A 25420-nucleotide genomic window follows, 5' to 3' on the forward strand; every position below is an offset into this window, starting at 1 on the left:
TTATCCAAAAGAAATGAAATCAGGATCTCGAAGGGCTATCTGCACCGCATGTTCACGGCAGCGCTATTTCCAATGGCCGAGACGTGGACGCAGCCTGAGTGTCCATCAACAGACGGATGGATAAAGACAGTGTGGCATATACAGGCAATGGAATCTTATTCGGGCTTTCAAAAAAAAAAAAGGAAATACTAATATAGGGGGCGTGGCTGACCTGTGAGGACGTGATGAACTAAGCCAGACATGGAAAGACAAATACTGCCTAATTCCACTCAGATGAGATGTCTAAAATGGTCACACTCATAGAATCAAAGATGGGAATGATGGTTGCCAGACACTGCGGAGAGAGGCGGGAGGGGGATTCACCAATCAATGGGCATCAGGTTTTAGTTAAACAATACAAATAAGCGCTAGAGGTCTGCACAATATCGTGCCTGTGGTCAGCACTACTGTTTTGTGCTCTTAGTCAGCAGTACTGTTTTGTGCTCTTAGAAGTGTGTTAAGCGGCGGGTATCTTAGGGACACAGTCGGCTGAGCGTCCAACTCTTCATTTCAGCTCAGGCTGTGATCTCAGGGTCATGAGATCGAGCCCCACGTCAGGCTCTGCGCTCTGTGCAGGGTCTGCTTGGGATTCTCTCTCCCTCTCCTTCTGCCCCTCCCTCCCCGGCTCATGCTCTCACCCTCCAAATAAACAAATAAATAAATAAAATCTTTTTAAAAGTATGTTACAAGGGTAGATCTTATGTTAAGTGTTCTTTCTGAAAATATAATGAAACGAAATAAAATAAAATGACAATAGATAGTTCAATGGAAGAAAGAAAAAAAAAAAAAGCCAGCAAACTCCTGCTGGCCTGGGTCGCTGGTCTGATGGAAGGTGTTGGGTTGGGGGAAGTAGAAGGAAACCCAGAAGGGCTTCTGGTTCCAGAGAAATGTTTGCTGTGTGGGAATTCATCAAGATGGACATTTTCCATGCACCATAAACGGTTTTCAAAAACTTTGTGACCCCTGCAGACTAGAACCAGCACCTTTAATTCCGAATTCTAAATTCTCAGACAGAATCTGATCGGTCCAGCTTGAGACAGACGTCCACATGCATATGGAACAAACAGGGCCAAGGCTGTTGGGTCCCAGAGTTTCAGGGGGTGCATATCTGGAAAGGCAGTTCTCAGAGAAGAGGGTTGTCTGCTTTCGGGAGATTGGTCCAGGTGGACACAGATGAGGTTATGAGGCTGTCTGAGGTACTGAGTAAGAACATGGCCCTGGGGGCCAGACTGCCTGGGTTCGAATCCTGGCTCTACTATACACAGCCATGTGACCTGGGGCAAGTCACTTAGTCTCTGAGTGCCCCAGTTTCCTCATCTGTAAAATGGGGGTGATAACAATGGGATTATCGGGAGCATGAGGAAGAATAAAGAGTGATTCTACGAAAAGAGCTTAAAATAGAATTAGATCTATGAATGCCGGCTCTTGGATGTTACTGTATCTTAAATATACCGTACTGAGAGGCGCCTGGCTGGCTCCCTCAGAAGAGCGTGTGACTCTCGATCTTGCGATCGTAAGTTCAAGCCTCATGTTGGGTGTAGAGATGACAAAAAAATAAAAAAGAAAACTTAAAAAAAATTAAAATTAAAATACTGCGTTTAGACATCCTAGAATTCCAGGCCACTGGAGGTAGGGGGAGCCACTGGGAATGCAAAAAGTTAGAGACCGTAGGCAGACGAGAAATGAGGTCTCTGGACTCCGGGACCTGAGCCTTTCACATCCCTGCAGGCTGCCTCTCTCCAGGGTCATCTGCCTTTTGATTTCTCTGCTTCCGCCAAGCCCGCAGGCTCCACAGGCTAAATCTCTGGGACATTGCCTTTATCAGGCTCGGAGGTTGGTCCGCCCCCCACCACAAGAAGCCAAAATAATTCATGAGACGGGACATCTGCAACTCATTCAAATCACGGCAGCCCCGCCCCTTCTGCACAGGAGAAACAGTTGGTTTCTGTTCTCGGGACGCCGCACATCACGGATTTGCTTCTTCCTCCACAGCGGGAAGTGCTGTGCCTTTGTGACAGCGAGACACAAAGGGGTATGGAGAAGCGATTCTTTCTGACCTCCCCATGGTGGCTTCTGCACGGCGCGAGCCTCGGCAGGCCCTCGGCCAAGGGGAGCAGAGGGAGCGCGGGGCACTTGCTCACGGTGGTTGAATCAGAAGCACCCTTCATCACACGCCATCCTTGTGTAAGACTCTCCCTCCAAGCAGCCCATGGGAGCGGTCTATGTATTTTCCTTTCGTGGCAAGCACGACGGAGGCATACCACACCCACAATAAGCCAGGACTTCGGAAACTCGCCCTCTAAGACCGGAGAGGCCTGTCGGTGCTGAGCATATTAGCGTGTTTTCTGGGTCAGGCATGGCACGAAGCCCTTACCGTGGGTTCACTCATTTGACCTTCCCTGGATCCTCTTTTTACAGATGAGGACACTGAGGCAGAAGTCAGGTCACTGGCCCGAGATGATCCAGCCAGTAAGTCAGTGGCACCCGTGGTCTTCAGACACAACCACTTGGGTTTTGTGGACGCACCACAATTCTGCCTTTCACGGGTTTCCGAATTCAGCTCCCCATCAGAATTACCTGAAGGACTTTAAAATGCCTACTTCCTGGCTCTTGTCTCCATTTTGGCAGGCTCCCCAAATACCCTGTAATCCTGCTAAAACCAGACTTCAACCAAGCCCTCAAGCGACCTGTATTCTGCAAAGCACCATGTACAAACTCTGTTCTGCAAAGTACCATTTAGAAATCGCAGTGGCGGTGTGTTGTTTTGATGTGCCAAACTTCTCTGCTTCCTCTTTTTTTTTTTTTTTAAATTTTATTTTTAGTAGCAATGCCTCATTTTCCCTTTGAAAGCCATCCCCTCCAACTGTGTTTACCATGTTGACGCTTGGAGGGAACAGTGTAAAGGCCCAAGCAAGGGCTACTTCAGTGATGTGAACTTGACCAAACAATCTTTTTTCTTCCAGAATGTGAATTTAAAACCAAAGAAACACAAGAACCAGAATCGGATACAGCTGGCCTGATCATTCTGGTTTTCTCCCAATTCTCTAAAGTACATCATAGCTTTTCCAAAAAATTCCTTTCTAACTTGAGTTAACCAAAGCAGGCCTCCTTTGCACACAACCAAACACCACCAGTGAAAGAGCCACCAATGTGGCAGAAACCCACATCTCGCCCAGATATCACCCATATGGCATCCATGGCCACTGATCTTTGCTCCACTGAGATGGGGAGTTAATATCCTTGGACAGCGACCCATCGGTTTGGGCTGCTCTTCTTTAGCCCGAACAGATGGTCCCCTGTTCTGATTCTGCCCTTTGAAGCTATATTTAAACAAACAAAAAAAACCAAAAAAACTATACAACAGCTCTTTGGAGCTAGACAGGGCAACCCTCAGAGTACCTCCAAGCCCCCCTGTAAGGCGTTCTTTTGGCATTAGGTAACACACACTCTGATGACCGAGCACTTCTGTTGTGAATGCAGACGTCAGGGACTGCAATGTTCCGTAATGTTAATAGAATGAATGTATCTTCCGCAGAAGGATGTGGTTTCCCACTGAGACAGGTGATAGATCAGACAGACATACTGCCTGCCTACCTGTCCTGTTAGACTGAATTACACCTGACGTTATTCATCCTTGAGAGATACAGATGGGTCTCCTTTGGGCCAGGTGATGGTGAGATCTTAACCATGATGCCAAGAGAGAGGCTGAACCCAAACTGTTGCTCGCCTCCTGGAAGGAGCTAGTCAGGCTCAGAGCATCAGAGCTGAACTATAGCGTGACCCCCCTTGGTATTACGGGAGACGGAACAACCCAGGCTCTAAGAAGAGTGCAGTACATGCTTGTGTTGCTTTATCTGAGCCAAGGAGACCAGCCAAAGCCATAGGAGGAGGCAGGCCTTCTCTCTAAAACGGGGCTGTCTTATTGCCCCCAGTGCAGAAGTGGGAAATGGGCAGAGTTGGCACTTCCCACCTTCTCTGGGGCCAGAGGTGAATCGGCCCAGGCTTCTCAAGGGCCAGCATCTTACCAGGGGCATCTGAAGATTCTCATTTGCGGATAAGCTGGCTCCCAGCCAGTGGGAGACCTTAGGTGGGACCACCTCCAGAAGCAATGGAAACTTGCTGACAGTTCTACTCAAGCCATCACGCACATGTGATTTGAACTGAATTAAGTGGGAAGCCGGAGTCCACGCCAGAGGTGAAGTGGCACCCGAAACAGGCAAGACTGGAGAAACCAGTTAAAGAATACCGCAAAATCATCTCCAGAGCTCTGCAGGCAACAGTCTGGAATGAGACAGTGAGCAGAACTGACAAGTGGCCACCGAAGTATGTGGAGAAAACGTAGCCTTTTGTTTTGACACATGTGTGTGTTTGTATGTTTTCTGATACAGCGCGCCATAGGCAATGCTGTGTTGTCTTCTTTTTCCACCAATATCTCATGACTTACATTTCCGTGTCAATAACATGTTAATTGCTGTGGCTTTTTATTGACGTGTCCTTTGCCTATAATAAGGTACAGATTTGAAGCATACAGTTTCGTGAGTTTTGGAAAAATGCGAACACCGGTAAAGGTTTTAGCAGGCTGCCCAGATATTGTGACATTTTAATCACCGTGCAGCACCCAAATATGGATGTGTTTTACTTACATAAACCCTAACTGGCAGTCATTTAGGTAGTTTCGAAATTTTTGTTGGTATGAATACTGATGCAATGAATATCACTTTAGCTAACTAAATTTGCATAGCCTTAAATAATTTCTCAGCAAAAAAATTGCTAGAATTGTAATTCTTGGGTCAAAAACGATTAGGTTTAGTAATTATTAGGTCCAGGATGTCATTTAGGCTTTTGATACATATTGACAATTTTTCCTCAAGAAGGATTATACTGATTTACACACTCACCAGGAATACATTAGAGTGCGTTTTTCCTCCTCTACCTCCTGCGTATGCTTTCTGCTTGAATCCTATCTCTTCGGATAGTATTACTAAGACCATGTTTTACATTTATGTGTGTTTTTGCAGTATATCTTTGCCCATTTTATTTTTAACCTGTGTTTTAAGTTTCTCCTACACATTGCCTAGAATTGTACGTTGTTTATCCAATCTGATGGTCTTCAACTTTTAGTAGAGAATTTCAATCCCTTCACATTTGTTAGGTAACTGATATTATCCGCTGTCACTTCTACCATCTTAATTTATACTTCCCAGCGTTTATAATTCCTTGCTGCCTTACTTTCATCTTGGTCCTGATATTTTGTTAAACTGACCAAAGCTTTTGTTATTTTAAGTCCTAGATTGTTTCTTTCACTTTAAAAAAGTCTATTTGAGCCAATATGTCTATACCAAGAATTAAATAGTATTAAATACCTTATTTAGCATTTGTTAATCTAGACTCATTGCTTACTATAGTATACTTTTTTTAATTGAAGTACGGTTGCCATAGTTTACTTTTTATGCCAACTTTATTAGGTTATGCTGGTAATTGTGATCAAGCTAAGCTTATAATAACAAGATGTGGTAGCTACTGATTTTGTCAGCCCATCAAAGCTTACCACCCCGCTCTTTCCTTTAACAGACACTGTTCTCTGAGCCACAGAGCTGTCACAGGAAGCAGGTCTGATAAACTGTAAGAGTTCATTCTCCCAACAACAAAGGACCAACCAATCAGAACCCTTCCCTGATTATGAATGCAGAAAGAAAGCCCACTTCCTCCACTGGGATTTCCATTATCCTTTGGGGTCAACGATCACCAAGTTGACAGACGTATTTATAGATGTGTCCTATCTACAGTAGGAGCAAAGGAGGCAAGGACAAACCAGGCAGGGTCCCCAGCAGGAAGGAGATGGCACACTCAACTTAAGAGAGTTTAGGGAGGTTTCATCAAAGGACCACTTGTTAAGATACAGGCATGGTGCTGGGAAGCCAGAGGGGATAGGGCAGTAACTGGAGGTAAGAGCAAAGGGACAAGGGCAAAGAGTAGTTCCTGGGGGCACCTGGGTGGCTCAGTGGGTTAAGCTGCTGCCTTCGGCTTGGGTCATGATCTCAGGGTCCTGGGATCAAGTCTCACATTGGGCTCTCTGCTCAGCAGGGAGCCCACTTCCCTCTCTCTCTGCCTGCCTCTCTGCCTACTTGTGATCTATCTCTGTCAAATAAATAAATAAAATCTTTAAAAAAAAAAAAAGAAGAAGAAGAAAAGTAGTTCCTGGAACCCAAGGAGAGAACCGTGCAGAAAACACTGTCTTCAGAGGAGCAACAATCTTTGGTCAAAGGGTAGAGCCAAGACGACCCATGATAAATACCTAGACCACTCTCTCCTCACCTTCCAGTCTCCTACTAGACCCTCGCTACTAGGCTAGGCCCAACCAGAAATCAGGGGGCTCATGGAACCCCAAATGGCACAGTCCATATAGGTCAGCCTCTCAGGGAGAAAACACAGCTGATTCAGAACAGCAAATATGACCGCTCGCACAGCTGATGAGAGCCAGGGCGGCAGAGTGCAAAACGGCCATGGCCGCCTCCATCCCTGAATGAGTCTTTGTAATAGGACTTTGTCGCTCCTCCTCTCAAGAGGTGAGGCCTATTTCTCCACCCCTGAATCTGGTATTACCCAGAACCAGCGTGACACACTGAAGGCTGGAAGAACCCCTGTGCTTTGGGGATTTCCCTCTCCTGCTGTACTTGGAACTGCAGGCCAGTGTGTGGATGTCCCAAGGCCAGCCTGGTGGAGGAAAAGGACCTCATGGAAGAAAAACAAAGTGCCCAAGCCAACAGGCTGCCAACCATTGGTCATGTTAGTGAGTCTATCCTAGGCGATCCAGAACCAGCGAGGTCGCTGGCTGACCAAGACCCCTGACAGAGCCAAACAAAGATCAGTCCGATAGACTCACATCAGAAGAATCACCCAAGTAGCCCAGAGAATCATGAGAAAAAAATGTAATGACCATTGCCTCAAGCTACTACATTTTGGGATGTTTTGTTACCCAGCAAAGCTAGCTGATAATTTGAATGCACCTTGCAGGCTTCACAGCCTCTGTTCCGGTATCTGAGGCCCTTGTCCCTGAAGCTTATTCTATTCCCAACGTCCCTCCCATGAGCAAATCTGTCTTCCTAGTGCTAATTTGAGTTGGATTTCTCTCACTTTCAATTTAAAAAAATTGTGAAGCTTTACTTTTTTTCTCTGTAATCTGATATAGTTTAAAATGCACAGAAATCCTTCATTCCTCTCAAGTTTAAGACCATTTACCCACGAAGCCTATAATTTTGGGAGAAGAAAAGTTTCTTGGGCAATGTTCTCGTTTCTTTTTTGGTTACTCGCCTATTCTGGTTTCCAATTTCTTCCTGAGACAAAATTGGCAAGTCAGAATTTCCTAGAAAATCATCCATTTCAACCAGATTTTCAAACACATTTTTATACATATTCATACATTATATATATATATAAAATATATATGTACTCTTTTTAATATGTACATTCTTTTTAAATCCTCTATTTTCCTTTTATTAAATCTTAAACATTTAGCTCATGATTTATCATTGTTAATATATTTCTTCATAAAGTAAGACTGGATTTAAAAACACAAACAGAGGGGAGCGCCTGGCTGGCTCAGTTGGAAGAGTATGTGACTCTTGATCTCAGGGTCATGAGTTCAAGCCCCACACTGGGTGCAGGATTAAAAAATAAATTAAAAAAAATTAAAAATCAAATAAAAACACAAAAGGATACCCTCCGCATCAGTGTGCATCATCTTTAACTGCCCTGACCCAGTGACGTAATCGGGAGGACACAGGGTATAAAATGGGCTTTATTCTGCATCTTGACTATAAACAAGAAATCATTGCTAAAACCATAAAACGTTGAAGAAAGTGTCTTTAGACAAAGCAGCTAAAGAGTCCTTTTGTAATTTCTGTACTGCTGGCACAGAGCCCTTGCTCAAAAAGATTAACTATTATCATTGGCTATTATTCCTTGGCAGGTCACAAGGTATATCCTGCATCTCTTCTTCAGTAGGAAAGACTCATCCAGGTACTAATAATAATTCAGAAATCATTTGCTGAGTGCCTTTTTTTGGGGGGACCCAGACACTATTCTGGATGTGACTCAAGCAGTCTCTCATTGAATATACACTGAAGAAAGAAAAGAAAAAAAAAAGAAGAAGAAGAAGAAGAAGAACTATGATGTAGGTATTATTTCCCCCATTTTAAAGAGATGAACTACGGATCACAGGACTTGAATTATTTTCCCCAGATCCCTGGAGCAGTAAGTAAATGAGAGCAATGGAATTTGACACCAAGGTTTTCTGGCTCCAAAGTCCAGGCCCTTCTCTCAGACTTGGAGGTTGTGTGTCAAGTCACGGAAATGGAGACAGCAATTACCTCAGGAGGGCATGCTCCGGGCAGAGGACTGTAGACAATTATCAGCACATTCAAGATTCGGGGATCGAGAGAGTAATCAAAAGGCCCTCAACTACTCGTACCAAGGACTTCCTGTGTGGCGGGCCCTGGGCTAAGCACTTTCACGCAATGTCTTTTTAATCTGCTTGCTGTTGATGCTGTTGGGTTTGTTGTTAACTCTTTTCATTTTAAGAGTATTTTTTAAAAATATATTACAACAAACCTATGCAGCTGGTACTAATATCCTAGTTTACAGAGAAGGAAACTGAGACACAGAGAAGGAAAATGATCCACCTGAGGTCCCCCTCATGAGTAACTTCCAGAGTCAGGATCTGACTTCACCTATGTCTGACTATAGGGCCCACAGTCCCAACCACCAATGTCTTTGGACATGATCAATAAATTGCCTAGCTTCCCATTTGTAGCTGGAGATGGTGAAGTCATACAGGAACACGGGGGAGGGGAAAAATGAGAAGTGTCCTCCTGCCAGGTTGGCTAGGACTCCCCGAAACCCCGAACTGACATCTGTGGGTTTTTTATGAAGTCCAGCGGGATGGTCCCCAGGAATTCTGTTCTACCACTCAGGTCAACAGGATCTCAGGAGACTGACCGGAGACTCTTCCCCTAACACCCCATGAAGAGTGGAGTCTTATTTCTTTCCCCCTTGAATCTGAGCTTAGCCATTGGACTACTTTGTCCAGCAGGACATTATGAAACACGGTATGTGTTTGGAGCCCTGAAACCACCACATGAACAAGCCAGAGTGAGCCAGGGGGAGGATGACAGGTTATGTGGAGGAGAACCAAAGGCCCAGGCTGACAAGCTGCTCACTGCCAGTCATGTGAGTGGGGCCATCATAGATCATCCTCCAGACATAGCCAAAAACCCCTTAAACTTTGTGCCCAGGGCTAGTATCTCGCTTGACTCACTCTAGTTCTGGCCCCAAGACACAAGTCCCCTTTTCGCGTTCTGAGAAGATCTCTTGGGAGGCTGTGTTTGTGGGTAGTACTCTAAATGCTGGGTAACTAGAATGGCATGTCTATGGAGGTACAGAGACTTGATCTCTCTACAAGGTCCAAGAGACAGCAGCATTGAGTTTCCAGTCAGGGGAGACCAAGACCATGCCTGCAGATGACCAGAAGTTAACACCCAAGAACTCTACCATATCATAAGGTCCTCCATTTGGCCAATGTATTGTCTATTCCCATTTGCATGGATTGGTTGGATCAGTAGTTGAAGTCACTGGGACAGAGCCTTGTTCATGAACTTTCCTCAGGTAGCCTGATACGCCTAATGTGGACCTCTCTGTAGAAAAACACCAACTACACAAAGTTCTACTAACGTCCAGAATATTCCCTAGCTCAGACGGGACTTTGAATAGCAGAGGGGTAGAAGATGGAGCCTAGCATGTTCTCTTTGCATAGATAGAGACTGTGCCTGCCTGCTCCATGAGTTCGTTTGCACACCGGTTCCTCCAAGGTCACCCAGGAGGAGGGCATCCCTCCATGACGGCAGGAGTCTCACCGGCAGCCAAGCAAGAGCCTGGCCAGGTTGGTGAGCAGGTGTGGCCAGATCTTTAATCACGTCACCAGCCATGGACAGGAAAAGGTCAATGAACTGAGTCAAGCCAGTTGAGGAGTCTGGACAAATTCATCATCGTTGGTGCCAGCTGACCTTCTTGGAACTGTGTCCAGAGTTAGAATCATTCCAAGTCGGCTGCCAAATCCTATGCATGCTGGCTGCAGGGAGTACTGCCCTCCCTCCCCAGCCCTGATGCAATGAATGGCAGGGCTGCTCCATTCATACAGGCAGGGGTCTCCTACCGCTTATGGAACCTACGCACTCCTCAGAAGGCCTGCCAAGTGGCAGGCAGAAGGCCTGCTAATTCTTCAGACTTACGTGGTAGCCATCTGTCCTTGCCACCTGCCCAACATATATTCCCTGTTCATCATTATCACCGCCATCATCATCCTCAAATGCTTGGCTCTTGCCATGAACCAGATACTTTTATAGATATGGAGACACTGGGCACTCCTAACAAGGTTAGAAGATGGGAACTATGATTTTATCCATTTTTCAGCAGAAGGATCTCAGGCACAGAGAGTTAAGTACTTTGCTTTTGCCCAAGGTCACACATATTAGAACCTAGGCAAGCTGGCGCCATCCACAGTCCATGATTTTAGCCACTACACTCTGCTTCCCTAGTTCTCGGAGGGACCATGCCTCCCTGACTCTTAAAATCATGGGGTGGTCACACGGGGTTTCCTCGCCAGGGCGTAGGCACCTGACCAGACCTGGCCAAGCAGAGTAACCATCCTTCCGGCTCCAGGTAAAGCGCAGTATGATGATATGTTAGCTCTTGTCATGGATGAGACAGAAGACCATAGGTATCTCCGCCATTACCCTCCCTTACGAGCAAAGCAAGCCTTCCTAAAACTGAAACCAAGACAGGAAGCCTAGCCAAGGAAGGGAGGAAGTAAGTTCAGCACCTCGATTCACTGTGTCTGAAGCTAGTCTACCCTTGGGCTTTTCAGCTTCCGGGACCAAAAGCTTCCCTTTCCACATAAACCAGGTTGAGTGGAGTTTCTATCTCAGGTAACACAAAAAGCCAATGAACATAGACCAGATACAGGAAACACCGTCCTCTTGGCTGCCGTATGAGACTCAAGTCTCAGGCTGCAGGAACCTTCAGAGCTCTATAATGGAGCCAGGCTGTCCCCCCAAACCTCCCTGCCTATTTTCCTCGGGATGAGAGACAGAATTACACTAAAGGGCCACGAAGCGTGGTCTCAGAGAACACAGTGAACAGTCCCATCTTCATCTCTGCAAACAAGTCTGGAAGGGCTTTCATCATTCATGCTCCATGAGATCCTTAAACCCAAGTACCAGTTTCCAAGCAAAGGGACTGTCGTCCAAGCTCCAGAGTGTCCGTGTTGCTATGATGACATCAAATCCCTGATTTGCAGTGAAAGGGCAGATGACCACTTACAGAAGGACAACAATAGTCCACAAATGCAATGACAGAAGGCAGTCACCACTCACTTCTGGCAAGCTGTCCGCTGTCATGTCTAAGTGGGTAAGAACAGGACCAGTAATGAAGACCATGCCAATGTGGAAAATTCCAGAAAGGTGAGCCAAAGCAGGAACAAAATCAGAGAACCAGGAGTGAGAGCTGCACATGGAGTCTGCTCAACGCAGCTCATCACTGAGACAAGGGAGGAGCGTGCATGGTGGAAAGGTCTACCAGGGCAGTTTCAGCAACGTGGACAAGAGTACCCCCCAAAAATGAGACTTTACCAAGAGGAGCTTCTTATCTCACAAATGCAGTCTGGGTATAAGAGAACTCACAGTGGGCTCAGCAGCTCACCAATGCCATCAATGACTCGGGTTCTTTCGACTCTTCCACTCTGCCATGCTCAGGAGGCAAGTACATCTCCCTCATTAACGCAAAAGTGCTGCCACAACCCCATCCATTGCATCCTCACACAAAAATACCCAACAGAGAAAAAAAAAAAAAATACCCAACAGGAAAAGGGAAGGGATGTCCGCCCTCGTCAGAAAGGAAAGTCTTTCTTGAAAGCTCTGCGCAGACTTCCCCCAAGGTCCCCCTAAGTAGGACTGGGTCACATGATCATTCACTAACTACAGGGGAGCCTGGGATGCAAGTATCAGGCATTTCCAGCTTTTAGCATGAGAGGTGGCCTCTGCCAGAAAAAAGAGAGCAAGGGCTAGGAATGGCTGTTAAGGAGGTAATCAACAATGTACCACAAGCTTTGGACAGACTTAAACCAAGGCTTTTGCCATATCCTTATAGAGCCCATGGGGTCATTCACTTAAGAGTTTCCTTAAACCGGGGCACCTGGGTGGTTCAGTGGGTTAAAGCCTCTGCCTTCGGCTCAGATCATGAACCCAGGGTCCTGGGATCGAGTCCCAAATCAGGCTCTCTGCTTGGCAGGGAGCCTGCTTCCCCCTCTCCCTCTGCCTGCCTCTCTGCCTATTTGTGATCTCTCTCTGTCAAATAAATCAATAAAATCTTTTAAAAAAGAGTTTCCTTAAACCAATTTATCTTTTGTTTAACCTGACTTTTACTTGGGTAGGAAATTTTCCTTCTCTACCATAAATTCAAAACCTACTAGAAAATCTACTAGATACATTTTCCAATCCATATTAAAGTAAGTTCATACTGATTAAAATAAAATTTATTTTCCTGTTTTACCCAGAAGGATCCCCTGCCCCACCAACAGTAGCCAGGCTTTGGGATACATGGCAGCAGGATAAACCCATTTTCCTCCTAATTCTTGGGCCCTGGTATCAAGAATTTGCTAACAACGAGCTGTAAAGTGCATCTGAAGGTACCACCCTAACTACCTTGTAAGAACAACAGGACCCATTTAGCATCTTACTACCACTCTCCATGCCCCTGCCATACAGATGAAGACATTTAGCAAAATCACGGTAGGGGCAGCAGCTGGTTTCCCGTACTGTCCTACCCCGCTCCCAAAATGTTGGGTTTTTTTTTTTGTCCTTCCTGTTAAAATGAAAAAAAGTCTCAGAGGCTGTAGGAACCACCCCATGTTTTGGAATAAGAACAGCCCCCCCATTTTGGGGGTGGGGGTCCAAGCACGGCCATCTTTACCCAAAAGGATGCACTGACGGTGGCTGGAGAGAGGGGATCAGTGCCCGTTACTTACATCAGAGGCGGGGCCTTTGTCGGCACCTGGGCAGGAGAAGGTGACGAACTCATGGCACCGCTTGTGCACGACAAAACAGCAGACTGCAAAAGAGAAAAGAAGGGTAGGACGTGGGGAGGGAGGGAGGGACGAAGGCAAGGGGGGAAGAGAGGGAATGGGGGGAAAGAGATCATTAAACCCGGACTTCACAACAAGAAAGGTCTTACAGCAGAATGAACACTGGCTTCAGCTTCCCCACCTTGCCCTTTATGGCAACCACACTGCTGTGGCATCCTACAAATCCGTTCAACTTCTAAAGGTAACCCGGGTTCAGAAGATCACAAACGCTCAAAATGACACCCCCTCCCCCAAAGATCCCTTCAGCTGTCAGGTCTTGTGCTGGTTTTGAAACAGGATGTGGTCTCTTAGATCGGCATCAAATAGTAGTGGGCTTGGGTTTAGGTCCAGAATGCACAAGGAGTGCATATATTTAAATATACACTAGAATCATGCTCAGAGAGACATGCATGATACGAAGGGCAGGCAGAAAATCAGAGCGAGCAGGCATGGCAGACCTGTGCCCCTCTCTCACCCAGGAGCAATGCCAAATGACTGTAAGAGTGGAGGAAAAATCTGCAGTGTGTCGTTGTTACTCAAGTAGTTTGCAACCAAATACACCCATACATATATCTGAACGCCAGTGAGTTAGAGGCAGCTAGGATACGGCTCCCCCACCTGGGGAGGTGGGGTGGGATTCTACCGCTTGGGGGGAGGGGAGGTCAGAGACTATATATATATATATATATATATATATATATATATTTTTTTTTTTTTTAAAGACTTTATTTATTTATTTATTTGACAGAGATCACAAGTAGGCAGAGCAGCAAGCAGAGAGAGAAGGGGAAGCAGGCTGCCCGTTGAGCAGAGAGCCCGATGCGGGGCTTGATCCCAGGACCTTGAGATCATGACCTGAGCTGAAGGCAGAGGCTTAACCTACTGAGCCACCCAGGCGCCCCAGTCAGAGACTATATTAAATCTACTTTCACTAAATCTAAATGGTGGGATCCTGGAGGATCCCATGCTGTAGAACCACACAATCAACTCAGGATCTTTCCAAAGAACATTCTCAGCAAATGAAAACAGGCCTGGAAAGCTCAAGACCACGCCTCGAGAGACAAGGGACCTGGGGAACAATCAGTGGCTGCTAACATCACAAGAGGACTCGACCTGCCTACCGATCAAAGTACCAGGAAGTACTCCGCCATCTACGAGGTACCTCTCGCTGAAGTAATCAAACCCGAATCAGTGCAAGCCTTTTGATCCAATAGCCAAATGACAGAAAATGCAAGTGACAGAGGCATGTGTTAAATGACATCACAGGGAAGCAATCAGAAAAAAAGAAATTTTTTTAATACACAGCAATGCTCCCTCCTCTGTTGCCCCCCTCCCTGCTCACACGTGTGCTCACACACACTCTCTCTCTTAAATAAATAAGTAAAATCTTAAAAAAAATAATTTGGGGAGGTATGTAAGTGGCTTGGTTGGTTGGTTGGTTGAGCATCTGACTCTTGATCTCAGCTCAGGTCTTGATCTCAGGGGCGTGAGGGTAAGCCCTGCATTAGGCTCCACACTGGGCATGGAGCCCACTTAAAAAAAAATTCAGTATGACAGGAAGGAGAAAGGGAGGATTATAGCTGGAATAAAAACTAGTCATGATTGATCATTACTTGAACCCGAGTGATGGACACATGAGGATTATTACACTAAGCTATCTACCTTAATAAATGTTTGGTATTTTCCACAATACAAAAATTTTTAAGTTCCCATGTTTGGAAACCAAGAAGAGGTCCAAAGGGGCCAATTTCTTTTGCCTTCGCTTACTCCCCTTTCTGTTTTAATAGCTACTGCATTTTATAAGTCATATATGCTTTGTAAAAAGATATTTGTGTTGGGGCACCTGGGTGGTTCAGTGGGTTAAAGCCTCTGCCTTCGGCTCAGGTCATGATCCCAGGGTCCTGGGATTGAGCCCCACATCAGGCTTTCTGCTCGGCAGGGAGCCTGCTTCCTCCCCTCTCTCTCTCTCTCTCTGCCGGCCTCTCTGTCTACTTGTGATCTCTAGCTATCAAATAAATAAATAAAACCTTTTTTAAAAAAGATATATTTGTCAAATCGTGAACGCGTGTCCGTGTGTGTGTGTGTGTGTGTGTGTGTCCCTCTGTTCCTATTGGTCTATGAATCTTGAGAGAAATTTATGAACAGTGGTCAACAGAAGCCAGTGTTGATTATCTCTTGGCAGTAGGATTGCCGATCATGTGAACCAGACTGATGACATCTGGACAAATCCGCCACAATGACAACTCTGTGACCTGAAGTCTTCTTGAACACCATCTCTAGCTTCGTTCTTTCTTTCTTGTCTAAACACAACCTCAAGTACATCACTGGAACATAATGTCCTTGATGTGCTCTGGAGATATGGCTATGACACACAACTATCCTTGAGCATCTCTCCCAGATGTAATACCAACACAGACTCCCCAGCCTCTGGGGCCATAACAACAAGTCCTATGGAGGGGTGGGGGCGAGGTAGAGATCTACTTGTTTTACAGCCACACAAAGACCTGCTTCTGTCCTTAAGTCACCTTACTAAATCATTTCTCGTCAAACTGGACTTGGCCTTGTTCTTTGGAGGTCATTTTGCATAGAGCTCCCTTTCACAGAACACTCATCATTTTCACTTTCAACCTTACATTTTTCTACATCGTTCAAAACGTTTACCAGGAGTATAGACGAGTTACATAGTCAGCTAAAACAACCCTACTCCCATTTTGAAACAAAATCAAGAGTCAAAGGTAAACACGGGTCAGGGGATGAAAAATATTACTGCCCAGTTTGGAAACTCGGGGGTTGGGCGGGTAACCGAATGGGCATGGCTAAAGAAGAACTTGGCAAACTGGAAGTCTAAATTGAGGGACTGTCCCAGAATTCCCCAAAACGGGTGGGAAGGAATCAAAGAAATGCTGCAAAACCTGTACAAGAGAGCCAAAAATGTAATACCCATCTAAAAAGATTCAAGAGAGAAGAGTGAAGGTGTAATCAAAGGAAACAGAAAAAGGAAATTCCCTGAAGCTGAAGAAGAGTTTGAGTCATTAAACTGAAAGAAATTATCAAGCACCCATAGGAATGAAGGAAGAAAAGAGTGAGGGTGAGGGTATCTGAGGTCATTCCAACATGTCCAGCAGGGGCAGGAAGAGGACAGAGGGAAGATTACCAGCAACAGAACAAAAATAGTTTTTTAAAATTATTTTTATTAACATATAATGTATTATTTGCCCCAGGGGTACAGGTTGGTGAATTGTCAGGCTTACACACTTCACAGCGCTCACCATTGCCCATACCCTCCCCAGTGTCCGTAACCCAACCACCCTTTCCCTACCTCCCTCCCCCCAGCAACCCTCAGTTTGTTTTGTGAGATGAAGAGTCTCTTATGGTGTGTCTCCCTCCCAATCCCATCTTGTTTCATTCTTTCCTTCCCTATCCCCAACAAATTCCTCATATCCCTCTTAAATTCCTCATATCAGGGAGGGGCGCCTGGGTGGCTCAGTGGGTTAAAGCCTCTGCCTTCTGCTCAGGTCATGATCCCAGGGTCCTGGGATCGAGCCTCGCATCGGGCTCTCTGCTCAGCGGGGAGCCTGCTTCCTCCTCTCTCTGACTGCCTGCCTCTCTGTCTACTTGTAATCTCTGTCTGTCAAATAAATAAATAAAAAAAATTAAAAAAAAATTCCTCATATCAGGGAGATCATATGATAATTGTCTTTCTCTGATTGACTTATTCCACTCACCATAATACCCTCTATTTCCATCCATGTCGTTGCAAATGGCAATATTTCATTTCTTTTGATGGCTGCATAGTTTTCCATTGTATATATAAGAACAAAAATAATTTGGCATCAGATTTCTCCTCTGCAGTTCCGAATTCTAGAATATGATAAAGCAGTATCTTCAAAGGTTTAGGAAAAGTCATTCTGAACCTCATACGAAGCCAAACTGGTATTCCAGAGAAGGTCCAGAGTAAAGACATTTCCAGAATACAAGGACTTAAAAAACTTACTTCCCACAAAAGAAGTGCTAGAGTATATACACCTCGCAAAACAATAACCAAAACAAATGAAAAGAGGTAGAAACAAAAGTGGTGAAAGAAAGGACAAAAAAACAAAGAGGGAGGGGTGCCAGGCTGACTCAGTTGGTGGGCGCGCAGACTCTGATCCTCTGGGTTGTGAGTTCGAGTCCCATGCTGGGTATAGAGATTACTTTAAAAATTAAAAACTTTAATACACACAGGTACACACACACATGCATGTGCATACACACACACACACACACACACACAGAGAGAGGGAGAGGAGAGGGGGAAGAAACTAAGTCATAAGAAATGGGGGTGGGAGAAGGTCCATAACATGGAGATGCGCGAAGAGTCTTGTCTCATTCCTCAAGAGGTTCTAGATATTGAGAAACCATGTAAGGCATTGTAAGTTTGAATATGCATGTTAACCATTAAGAACAAAAAGGGCACCTAGGGGGCGCCTGGGTGGCTCAGTGGGTTAAGCCTCTGCCTTCGGCTCAGGTCATGATCTCAGGGTCCCGCATCGGGCTCTCTGCTCAGCAGGGAGCCTGCGTCCCTTCCCCTCTCTCTGCCTGCCTCTCTGCCTACTTGTGATATCTCTCTCTCTCTCTCTCTCTCTCTCTCTCTGTCAAATAAATAAATAAATAAATCTTTTTTTTTTTTTAAAAAGGGCACCTAGGTGGCTCAGTCGGTTAAGCGTCAGACTCTTATTTTCAGCTTAGGTCATGAACTCAGGGTCATGGGATCGAGCCTTACGTGAGGTTCCCACTTCGTGGGGACTCTGCTCAAGATTCTCTCCCCTTCCCTCTCTGCCCCTCCTCTCCCATTTATACTCCCTCTCTCTCAAAAAAGAAAAGAAACAGGATAGAAATATAATGCACACTACTAAAAGAAAAAACTGGACAAAGAAAACTCAATCCAACTACACTTCAAAAGGTCTTCCCACATGCCCCAATTTTATATAAATATTATTCTTTTCTTTTTCTACTTTTCTTTTTTTTTTTTTTTAAAGATTTTATTTATTTATTTGACAGAGAGAGATTACAAGTAGGCAGAGAGAGAGAGAGGAGGAAGCAGGCTCCCTGCAGAGCAGAGAGCCCGATGCGGGACCCGATCCCAGGATCCTGAGATCATGACCTGAGCCGAAGGCAGCGGCTTAACCCACTGAGCCACCCAGGCGCCCTTTTTCTACTTTTCTACGGCATGACTTGCACTTTAAATTCTTTAATCCATCTGTAATTTCATGCCACCTGATGTGCACTGGGAATCTACTTTGCCACTTTTTTTTTCCCGAATAGGTAATCAATTGTCCCAATACATTTTATTGAAATGTCCCTTCCCCACTGATCTCAAATGCCAACTTTATTATACCCTAAATAATTATATACGCTGGGGTCTGTCTTTGGGCCTTCTGTTCTGTTCCACTGCTCTGTCTTGGAGTACGGCAATATGGGTTTTAATTATAGTCGCTTTAGAATATGTTATATCTTGGCAGGGCAAGTCCTCCCTCATTATCCTTACTTTCAACATTTTCTTGGCAATCACTGTGTGTTTATTCTTCCAAGTGAACTCTAGAATCGGTGTACAAGGCTTTTAAAAATACCAATGGAATTCTTATTGGAATTACATTTAGTCAAGCCCCCGTCCCAACCCTCACTGACAAAGAAACACTCACCGGAACTTTGACTGAAATTGTCTCAAACTTAGAAATTAAATTCCAGACAGCTGACACATTCACAACGAGTCTTTCTATGAGGAATAGGGTATCCCCTTGTTCAAAATCTGACTTCATGGGACGCCTGGGTGGCTCAGTGGGTTAAGCAGCTGCCTTCGGCTCAGGTCATGATCCCAGCGTCCTGGGATCGAGTCCCACATCGGGCTCCTTGCTCGGCAGGGAGCCTGCTTCTCCCTCTGCCTCTGCCTGCCTCTCTGCCTGCCTGTGCTCGCTCTCTCTCCCTCTCTCCCTCTGACAAATAAATAAATAAATAAATAAATAAATAAATAAATAAAATCTGGCTTCATGTGTCCCAGCGAAGTCTTTGATTTTCTCTATACATTTCTCACTTCGTATTAGAGGAAGGAACCTTTTTTTAGGTGATTGTGATTTGGACATTTTTTTTCCCTTTTTGTTTTCCAACTGGTGGTGGCTGACAAATAGAGAAGCAATATATTTATTTTGTACACATTTTTTTTAGTTCTTAATAGGTTTTTGTGGGCTTCTGATTGCTTTCCTTGAGTTTTCCAGGTGGAGAATCACATTAGTTCCATTTACAATATTTTTCCTTTACCCTCTCTGATAGATATGCCTCTTTTCTCTCCTTATCTTCTTCCCTCTTCTCATGTTTCCATGTCGGTAACTTTCAGAACACTGTGGAACAAAAGGGAGGAAAACAGTCCATTCTGAGCTTTTCACAGCTTGACTCCTGCCTCACTCTCTTCTCCAACTAACCCTTGGAATTGTTATTTGCCTTGGATACTGTCCATGGTGTTCTTCTCAATGTGTGTCCACAGTGCGTGCCCACCTGGGATTATGAAATAGCCCTTCTGATCCCGTCCTCACCGTGTATTGTTAGGTAGTCTCGCTTTTTATTTTTTCTAGAGGTTTGTCCCCTTCGTTGTCTGTTCTATTATTCTACCATTATATAGTCTTTTTTTTTTTTTTAAGTAGGCGCCACAGCCAGTGTGGAGCCCAACATGAGCCTAAACGCATGGCCCTGAGATCAAGACCTGAGCTGAGATCAAGAGTCAAAAACTTGGGGCACCTGGGTAGATCAGTGGGTTAAGCCTCTACCCTCAGCTCAGGTCATGATCTCAGGATCCTGGGATCGAGCAGCCCCGCATTGAGCCCCACATCGGGCTCTCTGCTCAGCCGGGAGCCTATTTCCCTTCCTCTCTCTCTGCCTGCCTGTCTGCCTGCTTGTGATCTCTGTCTGTCCAATAAATCAATAAAATCTTAAAAAAAAAAAAAAGTCAGAAACTTAACTGACTGAGCCACCCAGACATCCCCTTTTCTACCATTAAAGACATGGATATATTTCTCAATTCGACTGCGTTTTTTTTTTTCCCCCTACATTATTCATTGCTATTTGTACTTTTATTTGTCCCGCTTAGTTTAATTGTACTATTTATTCATATTGTACTTGTATTACTTCCTGGTTAGGTGTATGAATTTGGGAGTCGATGGCCTGGCTTGTCCTGCAACATTTGCAAACCGTAATACTCGGGTACATTACCTTTTCCCCTGTGCCTCAGTTTCTTCTCTGGAAAATGATGGTGATAACAAAGCATCCATATCATAGGGAAGTTGTCAATTAAATGAGCTAATCCAGGCTCAGAACTGTGCCTAGCATGTCCTGAGTATTCAACAAATGCCTGCTGCTACTTACTGTCCTTTCTCAAGCGTCTTGAATGAACTGCTCAGTTCACGTATTCCCATCCTTCTTCATTAAAAATTAAAGATTTTACGGGCACCCGGGTGGCTCAGTTGGTTAAGCAGCTGCCTTTGGTTCAGGTCATGATCCTGGGGTCCTGGAATCGAGCCCCACATGGGGCTCCCTGCTCAGTGGGGAGCCTGCTTCTCCTTCTGCCTCTCCTCTTTCTCCCCCCTAGCTTGTGCCCTCTCTCTCACTCCCTCTCTCAAACAAATTAATAAAATCTTCAGAAACAATTTTTTAAATTAAACGTTTTAAAGCTAAAAACCTCCCTCACCAGTACAGCTTTGGTGGCATCCTGTGTCTCTCTTTTTTTTTTAAGATTTTATTTATTTATTTGACAGAGGGAGATCGCAAGTAGGCAGAGAGAGAGGAGGAAGCAGGCTCCCTGTGGAGCAGAGAGCCAGATGCGGGGCTCGATCCCAGCACCCTGAGATCATGACCTGAGCCGAAGGCGGAGGCTTAACCCACTGAGCCACCCAGGTGCCCCAGCATCCTGTGTCTTAATACAGAGTTGCCACTGTTAAGCTTTAAATAGCCAGCCCTGCTTCTTTTCTTTATAGTCTTGTAGTCAGTCCATCATGGTTCTCATTTCTTTCTTGCCCCGGGACTGTTTAGAGAAGCTGTTTCCCACCACCACCATTTACGAGTCATCGTGTCAGTCTTTCTTCCAAACATCTAACCTATCCATTAAGGTCTTCAACATCCTCAGTCCCTTTGATGGAGAGGGGAATCCGCTCTACTTTCCTGGCATCTGCTCCAATTCCAATATATAAGTGGTATTTAGTAAACCAGTACTTTGTGAGTGAATAAACAAAAGAATGGATTACCATCAGCCACACAAAAAGAAGAAAGCCCGGTCAACCTCGCGGTGCACGTAGCTCCCGGCTTGCCTTGCAATGACCACCACCACGGATGGGGGTACTGGTACTAGCCACTGTCAAGGTCTCTTGAACGCAGCCATCCAGTGAGCCATGAAAATAAATAATCCATCCTCAGCAAGGTAGAATCAATGTGCCAAGTGATTTGATTATCCTGTAGGGCGCACACCCTATGAAGAAGCTGGGAACATACTGGAAAGCTGATGAGCTTCTGGTGCATGAACTTCCTGTCTACACTGTGTTTCTCAAAGTTGTGCAAATCCAATTCCCCATTAACTAAAACACTATAAAGAAAAGTAGTAGGGCTGGCTATTTAAAGAAACAAACTAAATCCTTTTGTGATACAAATAAACACCCCCTCATTTCTGTTTGGCAAATTCAGGGTAAAACCAGTTTTGCTTAAATAAGAGACAACACTTACTGAGCTGATGAAAGTCGCACCAGGTCCTACTTTCAAACAGGTACCTGGTAGGAGCCAAGAATTCCTCGAGGCTTCGTGGTTTATTCAACAGCTCTTTGCTCTGCAGAAGTTAAAAGCCTGCAGCCTGCAGCCTCTGGAAGCCGGCCTGTAGCCACGCTTTATTAGGATGACACAACTGAGTCTCCAACTCACATGCCTAGAGGCCAGGTGAGCAATGACAATGTCTGAGAATGCAGGCATGACCTGTCTAAAAGGGGGAACTGCCACTCAGCTCCAGAAGACAACGAGATAAAGCTCTAGCTCTGTCCACCTCCACCCCTCCCTTATTCCGTGTTAGGCCGGGAAGGTCCCTGGCCAGCTTTGTACGTGGAAGAATGCCTTCCCCCCAACCCTCATCGAACATGTCCACATCCTAATCCCTTGAATTTGGAGATGTTACCTTGCATGGGAAGAATGGACTTTGCAGGGGCGCCTGGGTGGCTCAGTGGGTTAAAGCCTCTGCCTTCGGCTCGGGTCATGATCCTGGGATTCTGGGATCGAGCCCCACATCGGGCTCTCTGCTCAGCGGGGAGCCTGCTTTCCCCCCTCTCTCTGCCTGCCTCTCTGCCTACTTGTGATCTCTGCCTGTCAAATAAATAAATAAAATCTTTTTTTTAAAAAAATGGACTTTGCAGGTGGGATTAAATTAAGGGTCTTGAGATGGAAAATTATTCTGGATTACACTGATGGACCAATGTCATCACAAGGGTCCTTAGCAGATAAGGCCAGGAGGGTCAGAGGAGGAGATGTGACAACAGAAGCAGAGGTTTCAAGTGATGACGCCTTTGCTAGGAAGGAACACAGGCCAGGGAGTGTGGGTGGCCTCCAGCAGCTAGAGAAGGCAAGGAACAGGTTGTCCCCTGGGGCATCCAGAAGGAAGGTAGCCCTGCCCACACCTTGATTTTAGCCCCATAAGACCCATTTTCAGACTTCTGACCTCCAGAATGATAAGATTATAAATTTGTGTCATCATAAGCCACTGTGTTTGCACTCACTTGCTACAGCAGCCATAGGAAAACAATGTCCCAGTTGATCCCAGAAGCAGAAGACCCAGGAAACTTCTCCAGAGCATCTGCCCCAAGAACACCTTGGGACGGCAGCTTTGTTTCACACCGCACCCCACCCCCCAAGTCCCAGTTCTAGCCACTGTAATTTATTCATTGCATCCCAAAAGGGCTGAATCAATTCATCAAAATTTCTTTTTTTTTTTTTTTTTTTTTCCTCTTTGGAGTTGATTCTCCCCTACTACCTTATTCTCACTGGGGTCTCCAATGGAAAACGGACATTCCTCCAAGCAGCCTTTGTCCCTGAATCCGCATGCCCCTGGGACAGAAATCGAAGCCCTGGCTGCAGGTATCTGTGGTGAGAAAAGAAAGAGAAGGGGCCTCGGGCCTTTTCTCCACTCTCGTCTGTCTCAGGAGGCCTCCAAAACAGCCAGCTTTCGAGGGAGAAAATCCTGTCTTCTGCCAAGAGTTCCAGGCCAGACCCGTGGGATCCATTGGACGTAGGTGTGAACCCTCATTTCCCAGCTAGAAGCTGAAGCTCTTCACCCCGCCTCGCGGAGCCTCTGTTTGTCTTCTCCAAAATGGGAATAAGCATCTACTCTCAGAAGGGCTATGGCAGAAGCTCTAATGAGACAACAAACACAAGGAGCGCAGTGGATAGGGTCATTCGGGTTGGAGCCACCAGCGGGCAAATCTCGCTTTGCAAAGACTGGAGAGGATCTCTTTTTCCTGTGGACTCGAGGCTGATCCACAGGCATGGAACTTGGCCTCGTGCCCAGGATGAGGCGGCGCTCCCCCAGAGGTTGTCCCGAACCGCCTCTGCCATCCAAGGCCTCGTTTCCACCCAACCCCTGGCTCCCTGGCTTTCAGAAGACCGACCCAACGCGGTCATGCCACTTGAGGTCACGAAGGGCCCGTCACATCCAGGCTGTCACCTGAACCACGCCACAGCCCCGTGAGGACCACGTGCTGACCTGCGTCGGTATCGACAGGGCGGCTGATGCTCAGAGAGAAAGGACGTGCCCGAGGGCGCCCAGCGTGTCGGTGGCATCGTCTGTGTTTGAGACCAGGTCTGTCTTCCCCTGGAGCGCACACGCCACTTACACGGTGTCGCTGCATTTCTGTTTGTCATCTCCCTCACTGTTCCAGAAGAAATCCTCCCCCGCTTTCCTCACCCCCGCCATCCAGTTAGCTGCTAAATCCTACTGAATCTTCCTTCGCAACATCTTTTGTGCCATATCTTCCCGTGCGTTCCCCGCTGATGCCACCCCAACTGCCCCCCCCATGACTCAGACAGGCACTCCTGTCACCGAGCCTTAACTGGGCTCCCCAGAAACAAAGGCTCACCCCTAGGCGCCGAAGTTTTCCACAGCCTCTTCCAAAGGAGACGAGGTTACCCGTGTCACAAGATCGCTGTGAAATCTGAATGAGACGTCACGTGCAAATGCACAGAAGTGAGGCACCAGGGTGGCTCAGTTGGTTAAGCATCTGCCTTTGGCACAGGTCGTGATTTCGGGGTCCTGGGATCGAGCCCCGCATCAGGCTCCCTTGCTCAGCGGGGAATCTGCTTCTCCCCCTGACCCTCCCCACTCCCGTGCTCTCTCACTCTCTCTCAAATAAATAAATAAAACCTTTATTTTAAAAAAATGCACAGAAGCAGAACACAAAGTAAGCGCTCAACGAAGGTTCATTTATTTCCTTCGAGGTTAGAGGGGTTCGCCAGATAAGCCTGGCAGCCAACCTGCCTGGATTCGACACCAGGCTGTTATTTATCAGTTCTATGACCTTGAATGAGTCCATTGACCTTTCTGTGTCTCCGTCTCCTAGCCTAAAAGATAGAAATATCAACAGTACTTTCCTCACAGAGTTGTTACAAGGATTGAGTGAATAAATCTGAGCATAGTGTATGGACACAACAAGTACCAAACAGATACTAAGTATTGTTGGTGAGATTCCTACCTGCTGTCCTCTACCCCAGGCAGCCTATGCTCTCTGAGAATTATTCATGCTCTGAAAGTTCACTTTTTATATGACTTCCTTTCTCCGACACATTCCCTGGCTGCCCCGCTGCCGGAAGCTGCATTGTCCAACTGGTCCCATGGGGTTATGCCAATTTAAATTAATCAGGTAAAATTCAAAATTGAGTTCCTCATTCACACTAACCACATTCCAAGTGCTTAAGAGTCACATGTGGTGAGCAAGTACCATCTTGGACGCTCATTGCCGAAAGTCGCGTTGGACGGCGCTGGCCAAAGGATACAGAGCGCGGTGAGAATTTCTTTTGAAAACGGAATGCCACGCTTACGGTTTCAAACGCAAACACTGCAGAGGCGCACGCGGTTGAGAATCACTACTTTACTCCATCATTGGAGGGAACTATTCTCTCCAGTTTCTTGTGTGTCCTTCTAGAAATATTCCTTGCATA

The 25420-nt window shown here is 46.0% G+C and overlaps 1 protein-coding gene across 3 annotated transcripts in view; it reads right to left on the bottom strand.

Annotated features, from left to right (window-relative positions):
- Nucleotides 1-25420, bottom strand: part of PRKCB (protein kinase C beta) — a 326959-nt gene that overhangs the window by 175469 nt on the left and 126070 nt on the right. For 2 of the 3 annotated variants that reach the window (XM_044233161.1, XM_044233159.1), the window contains exon 3: nt 13118-13200. In XM_044233161.1, the coding sequence (XP_044089096.1) occupies nt 13118-13200 (83 nt within the window). Of the gene's footprint in view, nt 1-13117; nt 13201-24099; nt 24160-25420 lie in introns of those variants that run through there. The other variant, XM_044233160.1, reaches the window with a different exon arrangement.

Source organism: Neovison vison, chromosome 14 (genome assembly GCF_020171115.1).
Source record: "Neovison vison isolate M4711 chromosome 14, ASM_NN_V1, whole genome shotgun sequence".
NCBI lineage: Eukaryota > Metazoa > Chordata > Mammalia > Carnivora > Mustelidae > Neogale > Neogale vison.